General features: G+C 38.3%; 1 protein-coding gene across 1 annotated transcript in view; it reads right to left on the bottom strand.

Annotated features, from left to right (window-relative positions):
- VAT1L (vesicle amine transport 1 like) overlaps window positions 1-25,846 on the bottom strand; it is a 64,089-nt gene that overhangs the window by 24,503 nt on the left and 13,740 nt on the right. The window contains exons 4-7 of the mRNA XM_030025982.2: window positions 17,112-17,254; window positions 13,394-13,497; window positions 12,104-12,159; window positions 10,166-10,360 (exon numbers count right to left, since the gene is read on the bottom strand). Coding sequence (XP_029881842.1) covers window positions 10,166-10,360; window positions 12,104-12,159; window positions 13,394-13,497; window positions 17,112-17,254 — 498 coding nt within the window. The remainder of the gene's footprint in view (window positions 1-10,165; window positions 10,361-12,103; window positions 12,160-13,393; window positions 13,498-17,111; window positions 17,255-25,846) is intronic.

The raw sequence follows: 25,846 nt of genomic DNA on the forward strand, positions 1-25,846 counted from the left end.
TTCCCAGCCTGAAAATGAAAAGGTTTCAAAGGCAGGAGGAATCTGAATTATTTGTATTCTGTATTGTGCCAGACATATAAGGATGACAACTCTCAGCAGCACCAAGTAGGCTTTATTATTTCTGGTGGGGTTTTTTTTGTTTTTTGGTTTTTGTTTTTTTTAAATCCTTAGCACCTAGGAAAATAGGTCATTTTAAATTTGAACTGGTACCAAAAAAAAGTTTCCGAGAGAATGAAAACAATCACTAAGAATTGTTAACACAAACCTTCAGGACACACTGGGAGAAAAGCTGAATTTCTCACATTACCAGTGAGAAATCTCCCTGGCAGTTCAACTTGAACAACTGAAAGCTTTCTTTCCAACCAGTCGACTAATTAACAAAGAAGCATGAGTGGAATTTTTTGACACACAGGAAAATCCTAGGTTCCATTCAGAGGCTCTTTGGCTTAAACTACGCACATTAATAGTGCACAACACAAGAATGAAATAACATCTAAATGTGTCTTCGAAAACTTAGTTTCTAATATTTTCCCTTTAGTACCTGCTATTTATCTAGTGTTTTTCATTTATGGCATCCAATAGTTATTCCTCTGAGTGACAGAAAACACTCACTCTTCTAAATCTTAAGAATTCCTTGCCAGTTAGTGGTACTACCAACTCTGTGGAACAGGAAATAAACTGTTAGAATCCATTTGAAATTATTTCTGCTGGTGGATGTAATGTATTGGCATATATTTCATCAACCTGCATGCAAGACTGGGAGAAGACAGGCAGATGTTTCATTGCATTATCAGGTAGAAATAAAGGAATGGATTGAAGCATGTCTGGATCAAGGGTATAAAAGCAAGTAGCTTTTGGTGTCTAATACTTCATGAAGCGTCTAGAAATTATTTTTGAATAGGGAAATGACTCCATGAAATCCTGTTTTCCTGACTCTTGAGAACAGCTTAAATTCTGTGACACAAACAGTAAAAATGAAGTGTAAAACACATGTGTTAGAGTCAAACATTCAAGATAGACATAGAAGAAACAGAGTATACTCTGTCTCCTGGAGTTATGCACACATTGGTGTTTTCAAAGGTGTCCTTGATGCCTAAAGTATATCCCCTCTGCCTTGGTAAAGCTTTCCCTAACTAGGTCTCTGGTTATTTTCTTCCACAGGTACAGTATCACCATATCAGTTCAATACATAAGGAACATGTGCCAATTTATTACTTAAAAGCCAGCTAATACATTTCAGTAAGCAGACTACTCCTGTAAAATACTGCTTCTTCACAGTAATTAATCAGCAGCTTGCTCCATGTAACAGGTTTGTTCTAATTTTTTCTAATAAATGACAAACCAGTTTTTCCCATATATAATCTCCTGTTGCTAATTTAATTAGCTGGAAGCATGTGACTAGTTTATCTTTACTAGTGCACACTTTCTTGAGTGGAATCTATCAATGCTTCCTGTATTACTTTTCTGCCTATTTCCCCCGGCCCTCACATTATCCATCAGGAACCAAGTCTACATGTTGTTTTCCTTTGGCCTGCAGTTACAGAAAGCTATTATCTCTGTGGCACACAAGGGCAAATAGAAATGACAATCTGTCCTGACCCAGAAACACGTACCATGACTCACCACTGCACTTTCAACTTCCAGTGTCTCATGCCTTCTAGAAAAGTATTTTCTGCCTGTGGATCTCCATAACTAATTAATTCTTAGCAGAGTGCTTACTAAGTAGATTAGAAAAGTGCTGTAGCTGCAGGCTGTATCTATGTTAACTGAGAGAGGTTTAGTCTCACACTAGCCAGCTTCTAACTTTTGTAACAGCAACATTTGAACACAGAATCAATGTTCATCAGAAATATTGCCAAAATACTTTTCCATGTCTGCTACTTCATTCCAAAACATTAAGATACCATTCCCCTGAAATGAAACAGCTTACTGAATTTGGTAGAACACATACCATTCTGAGATTAGAGCCCCCAATAAATGCACTGAATCACAAAGGCTCACACAGATGCTGAGACACAGCCCAGGGGCTTGGCTGTTAGAGGCCAGAACTGGAAATTAAAAGATTTTCAGGCTGATCCATGATCTTTCCACTAACATGCTGCGTGGCACCAGGCAAGTGAAGATATCCACAGTCTCTTTTGTTATTTATCTATTAAATGAGTATTATAGCATGAATATTCTCAGCACGCACAAAGGAGCATTCTGAAGACTCTAGATGGCAAAATTGTTTAACACAGGTATTCAACTGGCAGGCTAGACAAAACAAGCTAAATTTCAGAAGCTGTAAACAAAATAAAACAAAGAACAGAGCTGAAATGAATTACTTGTTTAATTAAATTCCATTCATGTAGCTTAAATTTCATGCAGTGTTTATGAATAATATATAGCAATTGAAAATAATTGACTTCTGCTTACATACTTAACAGACTTAACAAGTGAAGTCTGAGTTTCCTAAACCAGCTCATTTACCCAACCTGATTTTGTGGTAATCATAGCTAGTGTCATGTACCTGAGGCCTTATTACGGAGACACAGTGCCTGTATCCAAGTCTTGTCTTGCTTCTTTCTAGCTTACTTTTAATAAAATCATAATCACATTACATTGCCATCAACAGTGTGCAAAGCCAAAAAGACTACCGGGTTATGCCATCACTTGCTGACGCAGGTAGGAAGGGTAGAACGAATGATGAAGTAATATGAAGTCCTGTTAAACAGCATTAAATGGGGAAGAAACATAAATGAAATTATATATGCATTTAGAAGGAACTCATGTAAAAGCAGCAAAGATCCCATAATCAGGTATGCACAATGTTTTAGAAGGAAAAAAACTGCAATACCTAATTAATCTCCAGTACTTTCAAGGTATGTTTTATTCCTCTAAGCATATAGCACTGAAATTATTTTGAGTTTTAATTAAAATTTACTTCAGATAAGCATCTTGGGAAAAATTCTTTGCAAAGTCTTCATTTAAAATCACCTTACTCATGGCTCAATTTTCATTCATTTAGAACTTGTGTTCATTGCATTTAATGTTGGTGAGCTAAAATTCAAGTGGAACAGCTTTCCCCTTACTCTTCCCAAAATTGAAAGATATTTTGGCCTATAACTGTGTATAATTTGATTGTGAACAGAGAAGCAAGCTACCCTGAATTATTCAGGTTTTGCTTCTCTGTCTGCTTTCCCCACATCTCTATTTTGAAACCTGTTACATCAGTAAGACATAGCTCCTTGCATTTTTGTACGCTTTGATATCTGCATGAAGCTTGCATTAAATTTGTGTTAGACTTGTTTGTATACAAAGAAACAACAGTGATGTACAGATAAAACATTTAAATTTACTTTGAACTACAGATGTTTGTTTTATACATTCAAAGGGAACAGAATCTCATACATCGGAAGAACAAAGAGAGAGTTCTAAGGCAGTATCACAGGACAGTATATATGCAGAGCTAATACCTGTAAATCAGGAAAGCAGTTCATGAACAACTGCAAATGAAGTACCGTCACAGAAATATTCGCAGCATCAAAACAAGTGGACTCTGCATTGTAATGCTAGAGGAGCAATCATAGCAAAGGAAACACCAATATGCTCGCAGGAGTTTTCACAGAATGAGTTACGTTTCCCTCTTTCTACAATATAATACTGCAAAGTAAATTGTTCTATGCTTATGAAAAAATTACTTTCTTCAGTATTTCACGGTGGGTCATTACTTTGGTTATAAATGAACTTCCACTTTTATCATGTTACTCTAGATTATTCTGCATACCTTGAAGAACAAATACAGGTTCTAAATGCTATGGAAGTCACTTGACTTCAAAAAAGGTATAGTTTGTTCATCTGAAAAATTAGTTTTCATCAAGCAGAAAAGATAAAAACCTGCACATGCCATTATTATATTATCACTAAAAAAGAATAGATACAATATGGTATTTAGTATTCATAACAAGGTACCAGCCTGATCTGATATTATTAGATTGCCCCCTTACTATGTTAAAAGTAACTAATGGGTCAATTTTCTCTATGCCTTACTATAGTGATACATGAAAGGCTTTTTGCCCTAAAGCTAAGAACAGTGAAAGGCATGAATAGCTTTTGACGAAATTAAAGTCTCTGCTTTAGGGGGTTCACTGCTATTATTCTGCTATCATGGGTTTGAGATTTCCCTTGCCCCCACCCCAAATAATGTTGGTATCATTGATACCTGAAGGCATGCACTGAGATGGTAATCTGTACAAGAGAATGAGTTCAGTGGAAGAACACAGTTTTACAGTACCCAAATCCTTTGAAGCCACACAGAACAGTGCTAAAACCAGACATACTGTGATGGCTTTGCCCTCCCCAAAACATGCTATAAATTCTGTATGGGAAGTGTTCCTTCGTCCAGTTCTCATCACTGGATTGCAACTTGATAAGGCTGTGGTCTTATATGTAAGGTCTCCACTGTTTTCCTTTGCATGCTAATAACATAGAAAGCTAACGCAGAGAACAGAAAGTATGTGAGAACAGCAACATATGAGCAAACGTTTCTTTTAAAGGAAATTACTGCATCAGCAGGTATTCTATAATGTTACTATAATGTAATCAGTTGCACTGTACTCCTTTAGGTTTAGGTTCTTAAACACAGCTTGGTTTTTCCTTAGCAATTTACTACAGGGAAAAGCTCTGGCTTCAAGACAAGGAAATCTCACTTATATAAAAATTGTATTTACAGCTAGACCTGCAACATCACTCAATTATTCAGAAAAAAAAAAAAAAAAAAAAGCGCCTGATTGTGCAGTGATCCTTTCAAACTAAATGAAGGTGCAGGGCACTTTCCAGTCAAAAATATTCTATGCATTGACCATGAGGCACAGTCATTAGAGTCCTCTGATACTCACATCAAGAACCACGGGGCTTGATCCATATGTGTATTTAGTGCCTTGATTCCACTGATTTCAATCGCAGCTGAGTGCCACAGTATATTCCTGGATCTGGGCTACGGTTGTTGCATTAGTATTTGCTAAGGAAGGAGCTGCCGAAGACACTACTGCGTTCTCACAACAAAACAATGACACGGGGTGATGTTTAGTGCCTACTGTAAGTACCTGCCTGATCTTGTAATATTATCAGATTATCCTTTTACTTTTTAAGAATAAGTAGCAACTCTATTCCACAGGTTTCAGGATCTTCTTCATTCTTACTGGCCCTAAGGCAGTACCGGTCTTTGATACCATTATTACTACCTAACAGTGCACTCCTTTAAATCATCTGAGAGACAAGAACGCAATGAATCCTTTGGTACACAACACAGATCTGTAGTCGGGAGTTTTTCTATAGTCTCACTGGTCACCCATATGGACCAAAATAGCCCAAGTCTGAAAACTTTGACATGCTGAGTCCTTTTTGAAACAGGTAGGCTAGCGTGAGGGAAAGGGGCCTACAGATACTTTGATGATATGGACCATATTCTGCACTGTCACTTTCCTGACTGGCAGTTCACATGCAAGAATTTGTGAGTTTTGTTTTACATGCTGTCAGTGCTACCTTTAACTGCCGTAAATCACTAAAGAAGGTCTATATAACTTCTATGTCAATAACCTGTTCTACCTTGAGTATATATTTTCTTTTCCAATTATAAAAAGCTGAAGAAAACAGAATTTTAATAGAGAAGTGCAATGTCTACATTTTTATTCAACACACTAGGTTTTGAGAACCTTCAGTTTTCATCCTGCTTAATAATCTAGAATAGTCTACTGTATCAAGCCAAAGATTCACAGACCCTCAGGAGAATGCCAATGCATAAACGCGCACTACAAATTAATCAGAATGAAGAAGAGTGACTAACTGCAAATTAAGGATTAGATAAGTAGTTACTAGCAAAGAAACAACCACAAAGCTCAACAAATATTCACTGAATACTAATTCCGTTTTAAACTCTATTTGTAATGAAATGCAATCTTACTAGACAATCAGCTTTTTACTACAGAACAGTATTTTAAGCATGCACCATCTACAAATTATCTTGTCTTTTAAACACTTGAACGCATAAACAAATAGCTGCAAAATAGCGAGACATCTCAACAGCAGCTAATTTATTGTATGACTTCACTTATCTCATGATAAATAATTCCCCAGTTAGATTTCCATTTTAAAGTATCTATGGATTTTCTTACTGTCTTAGTTAAATCTTTCTTACATTAATGTCATAAAATGCCTCTAATGGCCTACTTGAGAACAGACTTGACTTTACTAGGATTTATGGATGTAAATTTGAGATAAAAATTACCCTTCCCAAGCCAACACCAACAGATAACACAGCAATACAAGTAGTTTTGCTCCACAGCAGTAGCCAATAGTCTCAATCCTGATCTCCCTTGTGTCAGCAATAATCTGAGGCACTGAAGAAAACGAAGTCGCTTTTAAATTACCATCCTGAATAAATTCTGTCCCACTCTCTCTTCAGTCAGTTGGTAAATGTGTTTAAGCAGCTTGTACTGAAGAGGCAGGGCAATCATCCCAAAACAAAGGCCAGTGAAACCAGGAGTCCTTCCACTGACTTCCATGGCCTATGGATGAGGCCCTAAACCAAAGAAAACAGAACACCAGAAGGGATTCTATCCTAATTAGAATGATCTCATTGACACTCAGACAAACCTTCATTGTTCAACAGGAATAGTATCAAGCTAAGTCTGTCTAATAATTTCTGAACACTCCTATCTTGAATATCATTCAACAATCAACTAGACATCACTTAACATACACTATGTGATAGACAAATAGGAATCTAATAACTTTCTCTAAACCCTGTATTACTGCCACTTGAAACACTGTAAAATGCAAAATCTCACTGCAATTACAATATTCTCTAATCAGTACTTTCCTCTAAATTCAAGCTGTACTCTTGCAGAAAGTATTAAGAAACAAATGCTGTTCAAGGAACCATATGAGGCTTTTAGAACAATGAAATCTTTTTTAGACAGTTCAGAGACTATTAAAACAGACACAAGACCTTTCTCTGGCTGTTCTCACAAGCACTAGAACATAAAGCCCTCAATTTTGGGGTTATCATGCAAGGAAGTGGTCCTGTAGCAGCCAGACTTAAGCAGCAAAGGGGAAATACCACTGTAAATATAACTCATTGTCTCCCAAGATTGCAAAGATGCTTATCAGCTCTGATACATAGATGGCTATTGCAACAGAAACAGGACAGAAAAGATAAGTATTTGTACTGTACTACAGTTTTGGAAGAAAACCAGGTGTCTTCCATATTGTCTTTAGAGAATCTGCATTAATTTGTGAATTGATTTTTGCACAAAGAAGGAATACATGGAAACAGATGCAGAGTGAATAAAGCAAGATGAAGGGGTATGTTGGGGATATGCCTTTCATATATAGATCAAAACTTTTATGAATGTGATGATACAGTCAAGTACTTAAACATTTGGAAAGGTGTCCCATGGTTAGACTCCTCTGAGATTTCTTCCTTAAAATATTTTCATTTTGAATGTCATTTACTGGATTCAAGCTCATCTCTATGGCAGAATTACTAGTCAGAGGAAAAATGGATTCTCCCGTGAGCCTCTGGAGAGGGTGATATTCTTCCATAGAAAACTATTCAATCATTCATTTTCAAATGGATGCAGGGAGTCCACCTTTCTGCCACTTTCTAGTTAAACGTATTTATTCTCAATGCTCTTACGGGTCAGGAAATTTCCGCAGGAAACATCAATGGTAAAAATTAGTCATACCGGTTTAGTCTCTAATGAAGACTACTGAGAACGGTCAAACGGAAGTGGACATTTGGAGAAAATGAGGCTTACTCAACAGGAAATGAAAAGCAATCAAATATCAAACTCTGAAGGGGGGAAGATGTTAGAGCTAGGGAGTTAAAAAAAGAAACCTCCCAAAACAGAACAAAAATACATACCAACCCTTCTTCAGTCTGGTTCCATTTAGTGCTCAATTATGACACATTTTTCTGTGTATCATATTAACTTGAGAGTCAGCCCTAAGTTATTTTTATACCCACAAAAACATATCCCCCAAATGATAATGCCCTGAATGAGTAATATTTCAGTAATACTTTGCAATCGATTAAGGACACCTCCAGCACTGTTATATCCCCGAAGATACTAGCCAGACATTTCCCTCGTAAATTACCAGATAGCTCACGGAAAGTGAGCAGGCGTGATAAATGAGCTGTAGTTTTCTAGACTGTGCTTTTCAACAGATGTATTTACACATTTCACAATCTACCGATAGGGATGGTGCATGTTACTGCCAAATGTTAGATGTAATGTTATCAAACAGAAGTCTCCCAACAAATTCCCATCATGTTGACTATTAAGATCAGCCTACCATGTGTAATTTTTCATGTTATGTCCTCAATCAAGATTTTTTTTTAAGCTATTGTTACTATTTTAAATTATCCTTTTCTTACTCACCAATACATGAAAAGTATGTATTTACACGAACAAAGAAACTGCAGAATGCCTACCTAGAGACTTGTGCCACTTAAATTTTTAAAATACTTTGTAAGCTTATTTAATAATTAAGTAAAAAGCCCCACATCAAAAACCTAAATCTGATCACATTTCTACTTTACACTGTTCTTCACAGGGCCCTCCCTCTCAGACAACAGCAGAGGATTTTGTCTTGCCCTAGCCAGCTGCTCTTTATCGCAACATCTGATTTCCCTTAAGCAGTTCGATGGTGAGAATTAGCCACTCCCATGCCACTGACTGGTAAAACCCTGAGGTATTACTGAGTTGCTATCAGTGACAGTGTGGCCTCAGGTAGACACTTTAGAGAAACAGGAGGAGATTCCTGGGGAAATTGTCATTCCTCTCTTTTTTGCTGGAGAGGAACAAATGGAACCCATATTGTGCTGGACCGTTTGCATCTGCTGTACCCCATACAGTGGCATGTTGGGGTACACTGGGGCAGATGTAGTGATAGCATGAAGAGACAGATAGGTCCCACATTGGCACAGCCTAAGGCAGTACCTGCCTTGTCATACAACCTGGCCCGGGCACGTACAAGCCCCAGTGAACATGCAAAGCATCTTGCTCCAAGAACTGCCATAGGCTGTGGAGTCCCACCATGCAACCCAAGATATCTTACCTGTGTCCATGACTATGGTGGTGCTATAAGGCCACCTGAATAATGAACAACGCGCTGGGCTCAAAACCCTGCCCACAGGGCGTCCAAAATCTTAATAAAATACAATATTATTAATGTATTAAGTCTGATGGTTACCATTTCCTCGTGGATGCATGGTCATACCAGCTAATGTGTTCGGACAGACAGAATTTTGTCGCAGGACCTTCTGAATAGCAACTGCACAATGATACAATCACAATCCACGTTCAGCAGAGCTCTTACAGATCATGCACCTTAAGTGATGTGTCAGGCTCAGTGCACTTCACAAACACATAGAACACAAATCTTAATCTGGCGGTGCTACTATAATCATGCTGTTTCTTTATATGTTAATGTCTGTTCACACCTCCAAAAATACATATGTTCATTTATCAGCATCCTAAGTATAAAGGTCTCAGAAACAGTGCTCTGGTCAAGGGGCTTATAATTGCCCAGGCTATGATCAGATTAGTTTCTTTACATGTCTTTAAGGATAGCTGAGCAATTAGAAGGAAAAACAGAACCAAAACCCCCACACTCCACAAATATAACTTGGATTAAAAGTGATTTCTGATTTGACTACCTGTGATACATTTTCAGTAACTTCCTGAAAATCTCCAAGCTTCCAAGGTGTGCTAGCACAATTAAGCTTTAGTTTCAGTGTTATATTTATTAGATCTTTTCCTCAGAATAGATTTTAAGTTGTTTTCAATTATGATGTCTGCATTTCACGCTGCACTTGTTAGTCACATTGCATGCACTTACAAAACAGAAACAATTTTCTAAGATTGAAAAACCACATTCATTATTAGTATTTTCAAGAACTTTGCACAGAGCATTTGAAAACTCCAGAAATATTTATGAGAGAAATGCATGAATAATTCTGGATCATGGAGTTTCTGAACAGCAGGGGCTCAGGAGACAACTTGTGCACAAACTAAAAAGCAGAATACAATAACTAGAAAACATATTTAAATCTAATTTTGCATCTAGAAGTGCATCTATTCCAGAAATTTCAAAATGGGGAAAGAAATTTTGCTCCTACCTCTTCCAAAGCCCATAATGAATCAACCACAGGCTTGATCTTCTTACTGCTGTATAGATTTAGGAGTTTGTCCATCACACCCTTGATCAGGCCACCTCGATTCTGTTTGAAAAGTAGGTTCAACAGGGAAAATCCAGCAATGACTTTGTTTTCCTCATACAGCTTGATAGGATTTACTTTCTCAACCTGCCACCACTGGAAAGCAATAAACAACAGCAGGATTAGAAAAACATTTTTCAAGAAACGTACAGGAAAGTTCACAAGAAAAATGTCTGGGCAGGTGTGATACACGACTCATCTGTCAGATCTGAAGCAACAGCCAAGAGCAGCAGTAAGGATTTTATTTAAGGAAGAGGCAAAAAAGTATGCAGCTGACTGACATGTGGAAATAAAACACAGACTTCTGTTGCATGAGATTAGGGTGTTAGAAGCACAGTGAACAGATCTGGCTTTAGGACATGGGTCTAGAAGTAAGGAATTTGGACCCCCCTCCTTACTTCTGCTATCCTTCTTTGTTATCTCAAGAGAGCCATGCAAGCTTCCCAAACTTTCGCAAGCAACTCTTGACTGTTACTCTTCTTTCAGAAACAAGAAAACGATGCACTGCTTATCCATTTCCATCTACTATCCACCCATTATGTTTGTGATATTTGAGCAAGCCTCGTAATATCTAATGAAATTATTTTATTTCATTTAGCCCAAGAGCATCCTTGAGACTGAGATCCCACTTCCTAGCAAGTTTTATTTGAATGGGTCAATTTTTAATTAAAATTTTCATACAATTTTGATTAATTTTGCAGCAAAATTACATAAAGAAACTAGTTATACTTTTATACAAAATTTGACATACTATTTTTTTATTAATTCTATTTATTCATATTTATTCAGTCAACTACCAGTACTATCTGAGGAACATTTCAGTTAAAATTGCTTTTGTTGGGCCAACCTACCCTACAAATTATATACATCTGGATATGTTTATATTAACAGTAAAAAGGCTGCATAGTAAAGATTATCTTGTTTTAGTTCACCAACACATGACAATAACAAAGATTGTGCCACTGCAACCATTATGAAAACGTAGGAGGCAAAGAACAGCTTCTTGCTACAGTCTTTGATTTATCTTGTTTTCAACTACACAGAGACGTCTGAAGCTAATTTCTCCTGGGAAAGGGTTGTTGCTGGAAGCTGTAAATGAGCTCTGGGCAGAAAGATCATATGACAGATCTTCAGTCAAGGCTTCTCCCTCTGTTTTTCTTGTCTGAAGGCATCACTTTCACTCCTGGTTAACTTATTTATCGCTAGCAGTTTATTTGATCTATTTGTCCCCTTTTCAGTCACTAGGATTTCTGAGCAGATTTTTGTTGTAGTAGGCTGAAGAAAAAAATTTTAACATTTGACTTTTGGATTTGTTGACATCATCAATTAGGAAACAAATGCAACATCACCTCTTTGATATCACTTTGAATGAACATGGAGAACCGAAAAATGCATTTCTGTGTGGAACTAACTTCTGAAAAGCTGGAAATGACTGGACACAAGCCTCATCTTAAGAGATAGATCTCCTTTAATTCACTGCACTGTCCTGACTGTTTTCAGATATGAGAAACCTGCAGGGTACAGTTATCCATACCCATCGATATGATATTCTGCCATAAGTAAATAAATAATGCAGTCTAACTTTAAACTTAGCTGCATCAGAGATATATGTCTGATAGCCAACAATTTAAATATGCACTGCACACAGATCCAATTCCTGTCCAGCTGTTGTATCAGAAGAAAACACATCAGACCACACTGCAGTCAGAAAAAACGCTCTCTTTAGCAATATCAGAACTAACAACTTAGTGGAGATGAGTAAGAATGATAAAGATGAAAATGCTACAGAAAAGACTGAAGTTAGAGGAAAGAGCAGAATCACAGTACTGGGACACTTACTGATTTTGCAAAACTGAAGAAGCTTTTTGTCTCTCCAGTAACCATGTTAGATGAACCTGTAAAAGATGAGTACATTCACACACAACTTATTACATGCTGACAAGCAGACCATTTATTATATATAAAATAATTTCCAAAAATTCATATTTAAGAAAAAAAATTCCCCTACGTTTAAAAGGGACTAGCAGACATCCTTATACTTTGGGAATAAATAACAAAGGGCCAAGGTGACTGAGCCCTACAAGTTTATAGGTATTCTGAGATGACAAAAACAATCTATCAAATCTTCCAGGAACACATTAAGTGCTATGAGGCATCTTGACACCAAAACTCTTCTATAGCTCTTCTTCTCTGCAGTAAAATGCCATTTATCTCCAACACACTTATTTAGCAGCAATGACCACAGAGGTGTCCTTTCTCTGTATCTGTAATGACACATTTTTCTGACCACTACATGTGTGAACATACATACATTATACACTACAACCTGTTAACAAACGTAATGACAATTCACTGGCAGGAACTTATTTCCAAACAGGCAACCAGCTTGGCTTCTACAGTCCAAGCAGATATCCAAGTGACAACCCATTCGTTATTGCCACCCTGCTAGCTAGGCAAAAGTCCAAGGAAGCTGGTATGCTTATCCATGATGCCACTGCACCTTCCACTGCGATACAGATATATTCTTCATTTCAGAAGTTTAGCAATCCCTTCAGCTGTCCTCCTACAGAAGCTTGGCCTGCTTATCAACATACAACATGGCAACATCACAGAACTTCAAGACAGACATGTTCACTCAGTATGTGGAGCAGTCCATGTACATGAATGGAAATTTTTGAACAGAAGCCTGGGCTTGAATTCCTCAAAGTCATGTCAAATAAAAACAATAGCATTCTTCCTGAAATCTTCCTCCAAGCTTCCCTCCCCCAAGAACTATATTACAGTTTCCTTGGCCACACTGTGATTCCTATGGTGTGTAGAATGAGATCCAAGCCTTCTCCTACACTTCTCCTGTATCACCCAACAATGTTTAACAATCTGAAACATATGTTCATTTCACTTTTGGATTTTAATTTTTTTCTTTTTAAGGGCTTCTTTGTATTACCTATTGTTTCTCAATAATTTAGTCCATGCTCAGCTTCACTAAAATCCTTGATTGGAAACAGTCAAATTGAGAAAGTATAACATGGTGGCCTCCAGTTCTGGAAGAAGTGGCATGGGTGATTTTAAGAGATTTTAGGCATTGCAAAGCTTTAGTTTTGAAATATGTACCTGGCTTTTTCCACTCACCATATAAAATGTAAGTCCCAAGTGGTTTGAGAAGACTGAGGCCTTTCCCAGTATTTTCTCCACAAAGACAGTCCAAAACAATATCTACTCCATCTGTCGAGATTCTGAAAAGCAAGAAAGAAATGTCACTTTCAAATAAGATCCATAGGACTGGTCAGCCAGCATGATACAGGCTGATTGTTAACATAATACTAACACGTTCCAGGTACTTTAGAAAGGACTCTAAGCCTGAGGCTTTGACTACGTGAAAACTTTCTCCTCATCAAAAGACAATTCAAACTCATTCAGTGCTGGAATGTGAGTTTGTTGGGCTAGCCAACACACACCTTTCAGGCTTAGAAGAGTGGGAAACCATCTTGTTCCCCCTTCTTGAGGGCTTTCAGTAAAATTATATTACCAAAAAACAGTTGATAAAGTTCTTTCTGAGTGAATGCAAGTGTCAGAGAACATTTTTCTGGGTCAGTGAATGTCATAGAGAACAAGGACATTTTTGTTATTCACAGCTTATATTCTTTTTCTAAATTTGTAAGGAAACAGATCTTCCTATCTTAGCTCTTCTCAGATAAAATTATGTCCTTGTAAAGTTATTTAGTCTTCTGTTTCAGACTTTGTATCAACTAGATGCCAGCAGAGTGAAATCAAGCAGAAAGAGAAGTCACCAAGAGCTAGAAATCCAGCTCTAAGGATACAATCAGGCCATATTATAGAAAGCAGAAAGTATTTATACTGTTTCAATAAATAGTCTGCATATTTATAATTTTCCAATAAATAGCTTTATGAATGCAATGTCAATATGATCTGAAGAAGAAAAAAAATACACCCAAATACCCTGATATAGTTCTTTTTTTTCTGGCAAAACACCAGCCTGCAAAATCATATCACTGGTTTGATCTAAGTCTAATATCCTACCTCCTAACCAAGTAAACAGCCCAAGCAGTAGTAAATTCTTGATTAATACTCTTAAACAATTATGCAAATAACTGGTACAGACACTACAAGAAACTTGCAACCTGAAGACTATCAAAGGTTTAAGGGGCAATCAATAGCATCAAATCGGCAGGAGCATCAATTAGCTCCTGATGACCATGCCTTCTGCAGTGGTATAACTGCAATGAGCAGTCAGGAAAGAGGTAAAGCTTTATGGCTTGTAATGCATCTTTCTGTTTCCTCACAAAACAAAGGTGATACTCAGACATCCACTGGTTACAAACAGCAACAAAATCGGACAACTTTACTCTGGTACTGCTGCCGTATGTGGGGTAATAAATTGTTAATATTCAGGCCAGTGGATGAGCTTTCACTGTAAATGAATAATGACTTTGCAATCAAACAGCTTTTGGTGGCTTCCACGGTTGAACTGATTGCTTATCCCCTAGGAACATTTCCACATTCATATCACCTCTGGGTTTTTGGTTTGGGGTTGCTTTTTTTTTTTTTGTGTGGTTGTTCATTTGTTTGGGGTTTTGGGTTGGTTTTTTTTCGTTTGTTTGGGGTTTTTTTGACTGCTCCCTGATGAAAGCTCTTCCCTGGAATACCCCAGTCACCTGCAATAAAGCAGGTTCCTACCACTATCCTTTCTCAACCCTGTGCCCACCCTTTCCTGCTCACAAACTCTCAAGAAATGTAGAGCCTTCCCCTTCCCTTAGGGCTCCCCCTGACCCCGTGTGCAGCAGGCAAATGCAGACTAGACATCTTCCCTGTTGGCCAGCCAAACATTTTAAGCAGAACATAGTATACAGCTAATGTACAGCAAACCAAACAATTACACTGTTCCCCCCACTGCCTCTTTCAAAAGACAATTTGTCTTTACAGCATTCTCAGAATTCCCACTGTACTTTTTTTTTTCTTTTTTTTTTTTCAATGCAAAGTGAAAATACACAGATCTGAGCAACAAATCAGAGTATTGGCATATTCTACAGGGTGCCAATTCTGACTTTTAATCAGGACTATCAATTGTGCTAATACTACACACCTCTATATCAGGAAAGAAGCACAAACTAGCTTGTTGCATCTACATTTTATCTTTTGTACCCACTGGTTCTCTGCCTCATTGGTCTGTTGCAAGGTGAAAAAGTATGTGAAAATGCAGGATCACCAAAAGGGTTTTTAACAGACTTAACAGAGCAGAACTCCATCCCTTCGTAACCAGATCTCCTTTTGATTTCAGTAGTTACAGTGTGTTACACAGAATCAGGGGGGGTGTCAGGGAACTGTCTCAAAAAAGAACTGTTCTGATGAAGGGCAGAAGCAGCCTTTATCTGCAATCAAAGTTATCAGAAGTTAAAGGGGCTTTATTCCTTTTTTTAAGCACTGATTTCTGTTGTATCTGCTCCCATATCACATAACCACTTAGACCAGATCTGCTGCTGCCCCTGCCAAGAGCTAGGATTAAGGTTGGTGCTGAACTCGGATTAGTGTTTTCAAGTGTTCTTTCTTGCTGAATCAATGTTTGTAGAGTGGAGATTGCTAGAATTCAGTCTTCACCTCACTACAGCAATTTTCCAGGGGCAGCAAAACATTTAGGTATGTATACTTCCCCAAGAGAAAGGCTATCAAAGGGCTGAAGAAATGTGCTGCAATTCAGAGCTGCAAGAAAATGGCAGGGGTGTCATCTGCTGGACAAGCCCTATCTTTTTTAGTGAAACTTCCCATACAGAAAAATTTTCCTTTGATAGAAAACGTCCTTTGTGATGGATCATTTCAAATGTTCTCTTAAACCCTTGGGAGCGCTCCAGAAACAGTAGCAAGACACCCTGCTTTCTGCTCCAACACCAGTCTGGATTGCTAACAGCTCAGACCAGTCTGCTATATACTGAAGGCCCTCTTTGAGGGCTAGTAACCCTCGTACCAAGAGACCTTCTGAGACTTTGCATGTCACTGAGGAATGCACAACTTTGACATGAAGCCTGTCAATTGTACTACCTTGGGGTGCCCCTTTGAGAAATTTCTTGGTTTATGCCCAGCTACATAATCTAGTATTTTGACAAATACAAGATGAAGGGAAAACATTATTCTTATCTGACTAGTAAAAATCAAAAAAACATTTTTTACTAAGATTTTCTTATCAATTCTAACATTTTGCCACCTGTATCAACATCAATATCTAAAACCAGACAAACTGGAAAACAAAGTATTTGAAAGCATGTAAGTAGAAACACACATGATGACTTCAAAAGGCAAGAGGATGATTCTAATCTGAATGCAAACAAACAAAATCTAAGGATCTGAAATTAAAACAGACATTACGTGCTCCGATATCAATCCCTGGCAGAGGATAAAAACCCAGGCAGACAGAAACACACCAGAGAACTCCAAAACCTGCATAACTTAGAGCCACTGAAAATATCTTATTTGGTGCATTACAGTGAGCTACTACATATGCAGATAATAGCCAAGTACATCCTTCTGTTAAGACCTTTATTCTTTTTCACTTAGTTTACTTGGCTGGCAACAGATGTCCAAGTATGAACATGGACTAACAAAGCTTATGTTGCTTAAAGAAATAAGGAGATGCTTGCTATCTTGTCCCTTGTAGTGGACAGATGGAATATCTGGAATAAACGACAGTTCCCAAATTCACAAATATAATCTCTTCCCATAAATATGATCAGTCCAGTGTCTTTCATAGTATTTTGCCAGATACTATACTTACAGTATACCCTTACTCGGGAATATAGGAGGAAGACAGATACCCTTACTCAGGAAAATAAAAGATTACCTTTTTACTTCTTGAACATAGTCTGCATTTCTGTCAAACAGGTGAGTTACTGAGTCTTTGATTGCTTCATGTTTGAAAGATGAAGCTGTTCCAAAAACAGTAACATTGGGAATAGTTGAACAGAGCTGAGCAACAGCTTGACCCTGCAAACACATTATTATGTTAGTTCACCGACATGGAAATTGGTTGACAGACTTTGCAGCTGCCAATTCACTCATGACACAGCAAAATCCAAGACCAAACATGTGCAAGGACTTCCCAAACGAATTTCTTGCCAGTGCAATGGAGTTCAGCCACAGGAAAAAAATACACTTATTCAAAAGGATATTCTGAAGACAAAGCAACTGCAGGGATAAAAGTAATTTAACATATCTAAAATTGTATTGGAAAAGAGTTCTCCTTGATCTTTTAACAATGGCAGTGTAATTTAAGGGAAACAACATTAATTTACAAGGACCACCAAAAATGATTACTCAAAGAGTGCTAGAGAAATACTTCTCATTTGCTACTTGCATCCTACGTGCATTTCCTCCAGAGTCCCTTGAGTAATGTCAGCAGTCCTCTCTGCACTTCCTACCTCCAAACAGTGTTGACTGCTTCTGCACGCAATTCAAATCCTCTCTGCTCACGGGGAAGGTCTTGCAGCACCTGATGCCAGAACAGAATTTCTGGCAGAAAATGTGAAAGTACTTAGCTCCTCTGGTACTCAGATACAGCTTTTATGCTTCAGGTTTTTGCTGTCCTAGTACAGAAGGTCTAGCGTAGTCAGTCCCAGGACTGTAGTCTACCATTCCTAAGCGATCACATTTTCTTGTTTCAGTGGGAGACAGCAAGTTGGTATAACAAATACTGCATAGTAAAGCAAATCTGGTTTACCTCTTATAAATAAGAATAATTATTACTGATTATTCAAAATGCAGGAATAGCCTTGAGTCACACTAACAGGTCTGCTTAGGCCAGTGCCCCAACCTCAAAACTTATGAACGGCAAAGGGGATAAAATGGCCTAGAGCATGTATAAGAAAGTCATTCTCCTAGTATATCCCTCCTGCGTCTCGGCAGGAACCCAGTGGAGTCAAAGAAATGCTATGTCAGTGTTTAGGTAGGACTTGAGGCGTTAGAGAATTTGTGCATTCAAATGTCTGTACTTCGACTTTCCAGCTTTGAGCCCCACAAGGCTTTAACTTCTCTAAGCTTTAACCTCTAACTTCATGAGGCTGAGAGAAGGGAAGTACTGCGTAAATGCTGAGCCATCTAGATTTCAAAAAAGATCCTAACGGGTCATCTTTTTACAACCCTGGGTTTTGTTTTACTCTTAACACACTAACAAATGGAAGACAGACTTTTGGTAGCCACATCCTGCCTCTTGTTGTAACCACATTACTCCACTGGAGCTAGCATGGTTACAGGGATATGCCCAGAAGCAAGAAACAGCACTGCCATTCTAAAAACAGTGTCTGACGGAATTGAGCAGATTCTTACTTACATTTACAGCCAAAAGATTGTCATTTGTAAACTGTATGCATGACCAGTAAAATAATCCATGGATAAACAAATTTCTGTTCATTCCAACCAGAAACCCTGATCATTAGTATGTAAATACCAGTAATCAGTGCTTGGGTTTTATTTACAGTAGAACAATTAGATAACCCTGCATACCCTGGGGGGTCTTGGCATCCTCACATATAATGCTGAATGTAATTGCTAGTGACAACCCTCTGAGCTGAACATCACAAGAGAGGACAGTATTATTATTTATATATGGTGGCATCCAGGAGTTTCAGATTGGTTTCTTACTGGATTAGTAAACAGCTACACAGCAAGGCACAGTTTACATGTACCTTTGGACAGGTACCAACAGACACAGAGAAGAGAGCAGAAGAAGGGATGCATTCTCATTCTTTACAGATGAGAAATAGAATAGCACAGCAAATTGAACAACCTGTCCAACAACAGCTCAGAGAAACTTACAGCAGGACCCAGGTAGGAATGCTGATTCATGGCATGGTAATCCAATACCAAACATGAATGACCTTTTCTTTTTAGAATCATCCACCATTTTCCCAGATTGGAATCCCTAATCTCTTAGAAATCATAGGAAAATCCATTCCTGAAGGGTCTCATCTCAAGATGTAAAGTCTTGGGGGGCAGAAAACATTTCACTCTTCTCATACTTTACTTCTTTATTACTTACCATCTCATTCTGAAGCCCAGGTTTTAGCCTCCACAAATATTGTAACATAAAATTACAAGACAAAAATTAATCTGGATTTTGTATCTCCTTTTCTCAGTCATTTTCACTAGCAATCCTCTTTTCTCACTTTCTGTGTCTCCCAGAAAACCATCACCCACAGCGACTTAGGTAAGTCAGTATTTTATAATGTATGGTAGTTGAGTGAAATTCTGACATTATTGATCTATTCTCTAATTAGTTTTCTGCATTTTCAATCTAACTTGGGAAGACGTGGGATAATGAGTATCTCCTGAACCAAAACCACTGAATGTTTAAAAGGTCAAATACTAGAGTAGAAAATACATGGATTTTTATCCTGCAGAAGATGATTAGCATTTAACAAACTGACAGTCATATGAATAGGAGAAATGCACAAAAACCCCAGGATGTGCATAACCTATTTTCCTCCTGACTCAAACTTGTTAGTACACCTCTCCCTCCCCCCATAGAGATAAGCTCATCTAAAATCCCAGATCAGAATATTTTCCAGCTTTCTGTAGATATTTAAAGCCTAAAACTGACTCATATGACCAGTACTTTTTATAATTGGACAAACATCATCACTGAAGTATTTTGAGGCAATCCCACGAAACATTCTTCTACAGCTTTCTGAAGATCTTAATTTGATGCTGACTTGTGGTTATTTTTGTGCAAAGTATTCTTAGTATTTCTATCTCAGAAATCTAGGAATAAAGGCTGATATTGGACTTTTCTGGCTTTCCCCACCAAAACAGGAGAATTGAACTCAACCTATGAACTCAAACATTTCACTAATTTCTGTGGAATTCGACTAAGCTCCAAAACAGCACTGTGGCTACGCAAGTCACTCTTTTTTCTAATACCTCAAGTCATCTAGCTACCTCTGGATTAGTAGCTAGTGTTTAAAGGGCTATACATGTTAATTGCAAGTATGTGAGGCCCCGATGTTCAGATCACAGGGGCACACGAGCCCTCTCTTGTCTTTTGGACGCCAAAGCCATTCCCCTTCTAAAACCTGCTTTGTGGTAGACAGAGACGAGGGCTTTCTGTCTCTTCCCTGCCCAGACAAAACCACATCATCTCTGCTACCAGCTTTCACTGTGGAGACCACATGGATATGAAAGCAGGCACCATGTTATTAGAAAAAGTGTATGAACTCTAAAACCTTCCAAGAAGGTGTCTAATTAGGTAGGCATGATTTGAAAAATGAAAATAAAATTTTCCACACACCTGATTTTTCATACACGATACAAATTTCTACATATAAGCACTGACTAGATTCTTGCTTCCTGAAGCCAGGAAAATTAATAAGTGGCAAAAAAAAATTCTCACTTGGACAATTAATTTTACCTTTAGCAGGACTTAACAGTCTTTAAAAAAAAAAAAAAAAATCAATTCCTTCACTGCAGGGATAGACACGGTTACAAAATATTCCCTTAAAATGGAATTAATCTCCTCTAAAATACATATATTTTATATACTACTTATCATGCAGAACTCCACATGGCGAGTCCTCAAAGGAATGAATAACTTGAGTTAAAGCATTCTGTGGAAATGAAGCATGTCTCCTAATAATGGATTTGGCATAGAAGTCTTACGTCTCTTTAGCTTCAAAGTCTGTTTGATGGATTCCTTTTCAATGTATCCTGTCAATTTATAAAACCAGTATGTTGAACCTAATCTACATATATGATTATTACAGAGTTTATTATAAATGGATATTCTTATAGTAGTTTTAGATCCAGTAAAAAGATTGAGATTTCTTTACATTCCTTTCCTTTAAAACCCAACTTTGAACCTGCAGGACTGGAAACTTCTCATACTGAGATAATCACATAAAACCAGAAAAGTGTATTTTTCAAGAAGCAAAAACGAAATAGACTGTTCTGTGAATTTAAACAATTTCAAAGTGAAAAAAGTCATTAACATTTAAAACTCAATACAGAAAGCATGAATAGAAGAAAACTTACTAATCTAATTAGCTTATTAATACTAACACTGGATGAAATAAGGGGTGTAAGTTAGTGGATTTCCTAAAGAGTCTGACCAAATGGCACAGGCCAGACTTCAGTCTGATGTGCAAGCTGTGCACTGAATTACAGCAGTTATAGGTCAGTATACTTTCAAGAAAGCACCTTTTTTGCTATTATGTAAACTGAGGCCAGCATTATAGCAGGAAAGAACAAACCATCTAAAAGATACCACCCTGCAAAACTAAATATATTAGAACCAATAGCATAGTTGAAATTATCATTTCTATGATACATTTTTGCAGCCCGAAGGTGCTCTGGCATTTTAAAAAAATTATTCAGACAATCTTGCACAAGAAACCTGTCTGGAAGCAAACGTGAAAAGAATCCACATTTCCAGAATGCTTTGATGCCACATAACCAGCTCTGAAGGTGGTATGAGGTACACAAACATAGTAAGAAAACTGCAAGAGAAGACATCTACTAATGTCCTGGCATTTCTCTGTGTTAGGAGAAGTCAGATACACAACACACCACCTCCTGAAGGTGTCATTTTTCCAGTTATGGCAGAGGAAATTGGAAACCAAACACTAAGGTGAACATTGCAGAGTGGACAAACTGAAACGTGATTCTTGAACAAGGGTAAGGCAGCATCTGCTACACTCAGTGCACCGCAAGTAACTTTTGGAGTAGAGGGAGGGGAACAGTCACCGTGAAATAATGATCTCTTTTATCCTCAAAATCTCTTTGTTTCTGCAACAATTAGCAGGGTGCGTTTTTTTCCTACCCCCTCACAAAACTGTGTGGCTGAGGCGCATCCAAAACTCAGAGCTGGCTCTCCATCTGGTATATACCCTCTTCAGTTTAATGGAGCTGCGACAACATACCCCAGCCGAGATCCTTGCCCAGAGGATGCAAGCTCCACCTGAAAAGGTCGAACAGCCAAGGAAGAGTTAAGCACTGCCCGCCTGTGCCATGACTCTGCAGGGGATTCAGGGAAAGGACATGTCCTCTGCGACAGGCAAAAAGAAAGGCCTTCAGAGACTGCAGCCTGCTTTGGTCAGGGAAACTGCTTTTTGTGTATGACTCGCCAGGCTTTTGTGTTTGATTAACAGATTATGCTCTGAGGCAGTGTCTGGAAATGGACTCAGGCATGGCACTGGGACTCTCCGGAGCTGCTGAGGGAGCACATCCGTTGCTTTAGAGGCTCTCAGTGGCACGGGGCAGCTCAGCATCCAGATACCCTGTCTGGCTCTAAGTGAGATAGCTTCGGTGCTTAAAGCAGCCTAGACTTGGTTACACAGAGCTCTGCGTGAGCTGATTTATTCCCTTCCTTGGCTGCTGGAGATGAAATAAGAGGAAAGCACTTAATCAAATGCAGAACAGCTATGAACTGCTAATATAAAAATAGCAAGTGCAGTCCAGGGAGGTATCAGGTAAAGATTTCAGCAAAGTGGGAAGTATTAATGCCATTGTACAGTACGCTGGCCAGGACCATCAGAAGAGCGGAGTAAATTCTAATTATTCACATTCAAGAAGGACTGACTCAAACACAAGAGTGCTGTTTACTGTGATACCAACCTGCTAGGTGCAGACAGACCTAAATGCAGTCTACCCATACAATGTTTAAAAGGATCAGGGATGCTGTGAGACTTATTTTAAAAGGCTCCCACTTTCATACCAGCTTACTGCTGCTTTGCTGCCAACAGCTCAGAGCCCAGGAAACACGTATGTATCTGCCTGGATTAGTGTCTGTAGGACGACCAAGGAAACAGACATCTGACCTTACAAAAAAAGGGGGATGAACAAACCTGCTTTCAGCCTGAAAAATACAGGCCAAGGAGAGATTTGATTCTGAGCTTGTTCTAGCCGTAAACACATATACATCAAACCAAAAAGATGTGAAAGAAGTGCCCCAAGAGGAAAGAATAGCAAATTTTAATTAATGGACAACACCAGCAGAAGAACAAAGATGCATTAACTGGCCACAAATAAAGTCTGGAAATTGAGAAAGATTTCTCACTGAGCAAGACAGAGCAGAGAGAATTTGAAGGGATAAACACATAGGTATTTTTTTAAGAAGAAATTTGATGATTCTCTTGAAAGGGTTCCTATATACTGCCTGTGATAGCAGGTGACTAGATTTACTAAGGAGTGCCAGTTCTTTGTCAGATAAAATATCACCACTTCAGTGATTCAGTTTGGAACACATCCTCAAATATTTGCAATTTATGCAGGGGAGACACAATAAAAAAAGAGTGTTCCTGCCAAGCAGTAACCAATCCTGCCAAGATGACCTAAATCTGTTGCCAAGTCAGATTTACCCTTCAAATTCAAACATGAGCGCTGCATCTGTAACTTACCCTGCACTTCCTCTGCTGCTGAGCCTGAAAGGGAAGGTCAGATCACAGCTTCAGGATAGCAATTGATGCTTCTGCATGAAAGGCAGCTTAATTTTAGCATCTGTAAGATTGAAATGCTAAAGAATTGGCAAATAATTCTGCCTTGCGTCTGAGGGGCTAAGTAATGAAATTGAAGTGTTTATATAATCTTGGTAAATGACCGAACTTTTGTGCTCTAAATATTCAGACTAGGAAGTACTTAAAGAGTAAACTAATAAGCAAATGGGCACAATGGCTGTCTCTCACAAACCTAAATCCCTGAAAGAATTCATTTTCCAGGTGGATATTATAGAGATAGAGACTGGATTTCTTAAAGCTAGAAGAAAAGAGCTGAAGTTTTCTTTGCCCCCTCCTTTTTTTTTTTTATTTGGTTGGGTTTTTTTAATACAACAGTCCTGTATTTATACTAATTCAACTAATCCAGGATACAGTTTACAAGTTTACATTAGTAATTTTAAGAGCAACTTCATAATCTCATACAAGCCGGTGCTGTGACTTGCACCAAATGCACTGACTTAAACAGTTTTCATTTTAAAGAACTAATTGCTTCATACAGCAGAGCAGTCCCAGCAGGGTGCATGCTCTGCTCAGTTTTCTCAGTGTATTTTCTTCAGTCGCCACATTGCTTCACTTGAAAAAAAGATGTGGGAGTGTATTTGTGAAGGGAGCTACTCTACCATTGTCTTACCGTCATTTCAAACATTAATTACAGCGTTTTACAGTTAAGATAGGCCAATATATGTCCTACAGTAAGTCATATGTTCTTGCAAACTCATGTTTCTGAGCATTAATTTCTGAGTATGGATAACAGGAAGTTTTTGAAGTTCAGTGTTAGCTGACTTTCTCCTTATTTTAGGATCAGTTCAGAAGGACACTTAAACATTTCCATAGCTTTAAGCATTTAAACTCTATTTGTATTACACAATTATATCTTCTGTTAATTATTGAACTGCCCTGCTACTCCATATAATGGTTTAGCAGAAGTGTTAAGCATCCTGCCAAGCAGAGGCCTGAAAGGGAGCATATGACAACTATTGTCCTTGATAGATCTTGGTCAGTAGCAGCTTGAGCAATGACAACAGAATGCTTTTCAAGGTATGAATTCCTCATCAAAATCTGATTGAATCATGCAATGCAACTATGAGCCTGTACCATGCCTTCCTAGAAGGCCCCTAAAATTTCTCCAGCCTACTTCACCGTCCAGGCTGAGAGTCTCAGTCTCTCTTAACTGCCCCTATCTCAAGAGGGAAGATGAGACAGGAAAACCAAAACAACCCCCAAAACAACCTTACCAAACAATCAAAATCAACAAGCCAGCCATACGAAAAAAAAAAAAAAAAAAAAAAAAAGGCAAATACAACCTCTCCTTTCAAACCACCCTTTCTAAGCACTGCAGCAGGTCCTCCTCTTCAGGTAGAGGTCTATAATACACCAACAGTGTCAGAAGCAGAGTTTGTGAGTGTCCACCTCTCTCCTCCTGGTTCAGAGAGACAAGGTGCTTCCCTACAATGAGCTGTGTTTCCTACCGTGAACAGGGAAGATGGCATGATGCCCTGACCTTTTGGCTGAATGGGTGGCAGGGAAGGTACTCCTTTGGTACATGGAACAGGATTCAAGTCTCTGTAACAGGGAGACAGGTACACGAGAGTTTTTTCAAGATGTTATCTTGGTACATTTCCTTTTTCTCTACATCATCTTCTGATGTCCCCTGGAACTTCTGGAAATAAGTAAACTGACTTATCTAAAGCATCCTGTCAGACATTAAAGGATACTGTCACATACTAATCATACCCCAGGCACAGATGGAAACACAATTGCTATAGCTACCTCACTACCAAAAATATCTATAAACAAAAATAAGGCCACATAAATAAACTGAGGCAATAGGTAAGTAAAGGTACCAGAGAATTTTCCGTGACTCAATTTATTGAAAAAGCTGCGGGATCCTCCTAAGAGGGACTGGGGAACCAGAACAAAGAACCTCACAAACGTTTCTGAAGCAACAAGTTCTTTTTCATAAACTGCCTGAAGCAGCTAAAATAATGATCCTGCATAATGAGAAAGGAACAATTACAAACTTCTAGGCCCACAGGGAGCCTATTGTCTCATTAAAGTGTTCTGGAATTTCTATGACATTTAGAAACAAACTGAA

The sequence above is a fragment of the Aquila chrysaetos genome, chromosome 9, assembly GCF_900496995.4.
Source record: "Aquila chrysaetos chrysaetos chromosome 9, bAquChr1.4, whole genome shotgun sequence".
Lineage (NCBI taxonomy): Eukaryota > Metazoa > Chordata > Aves > Accipitriformes > Accipitridae > Aquila > Aquila chrysaetos.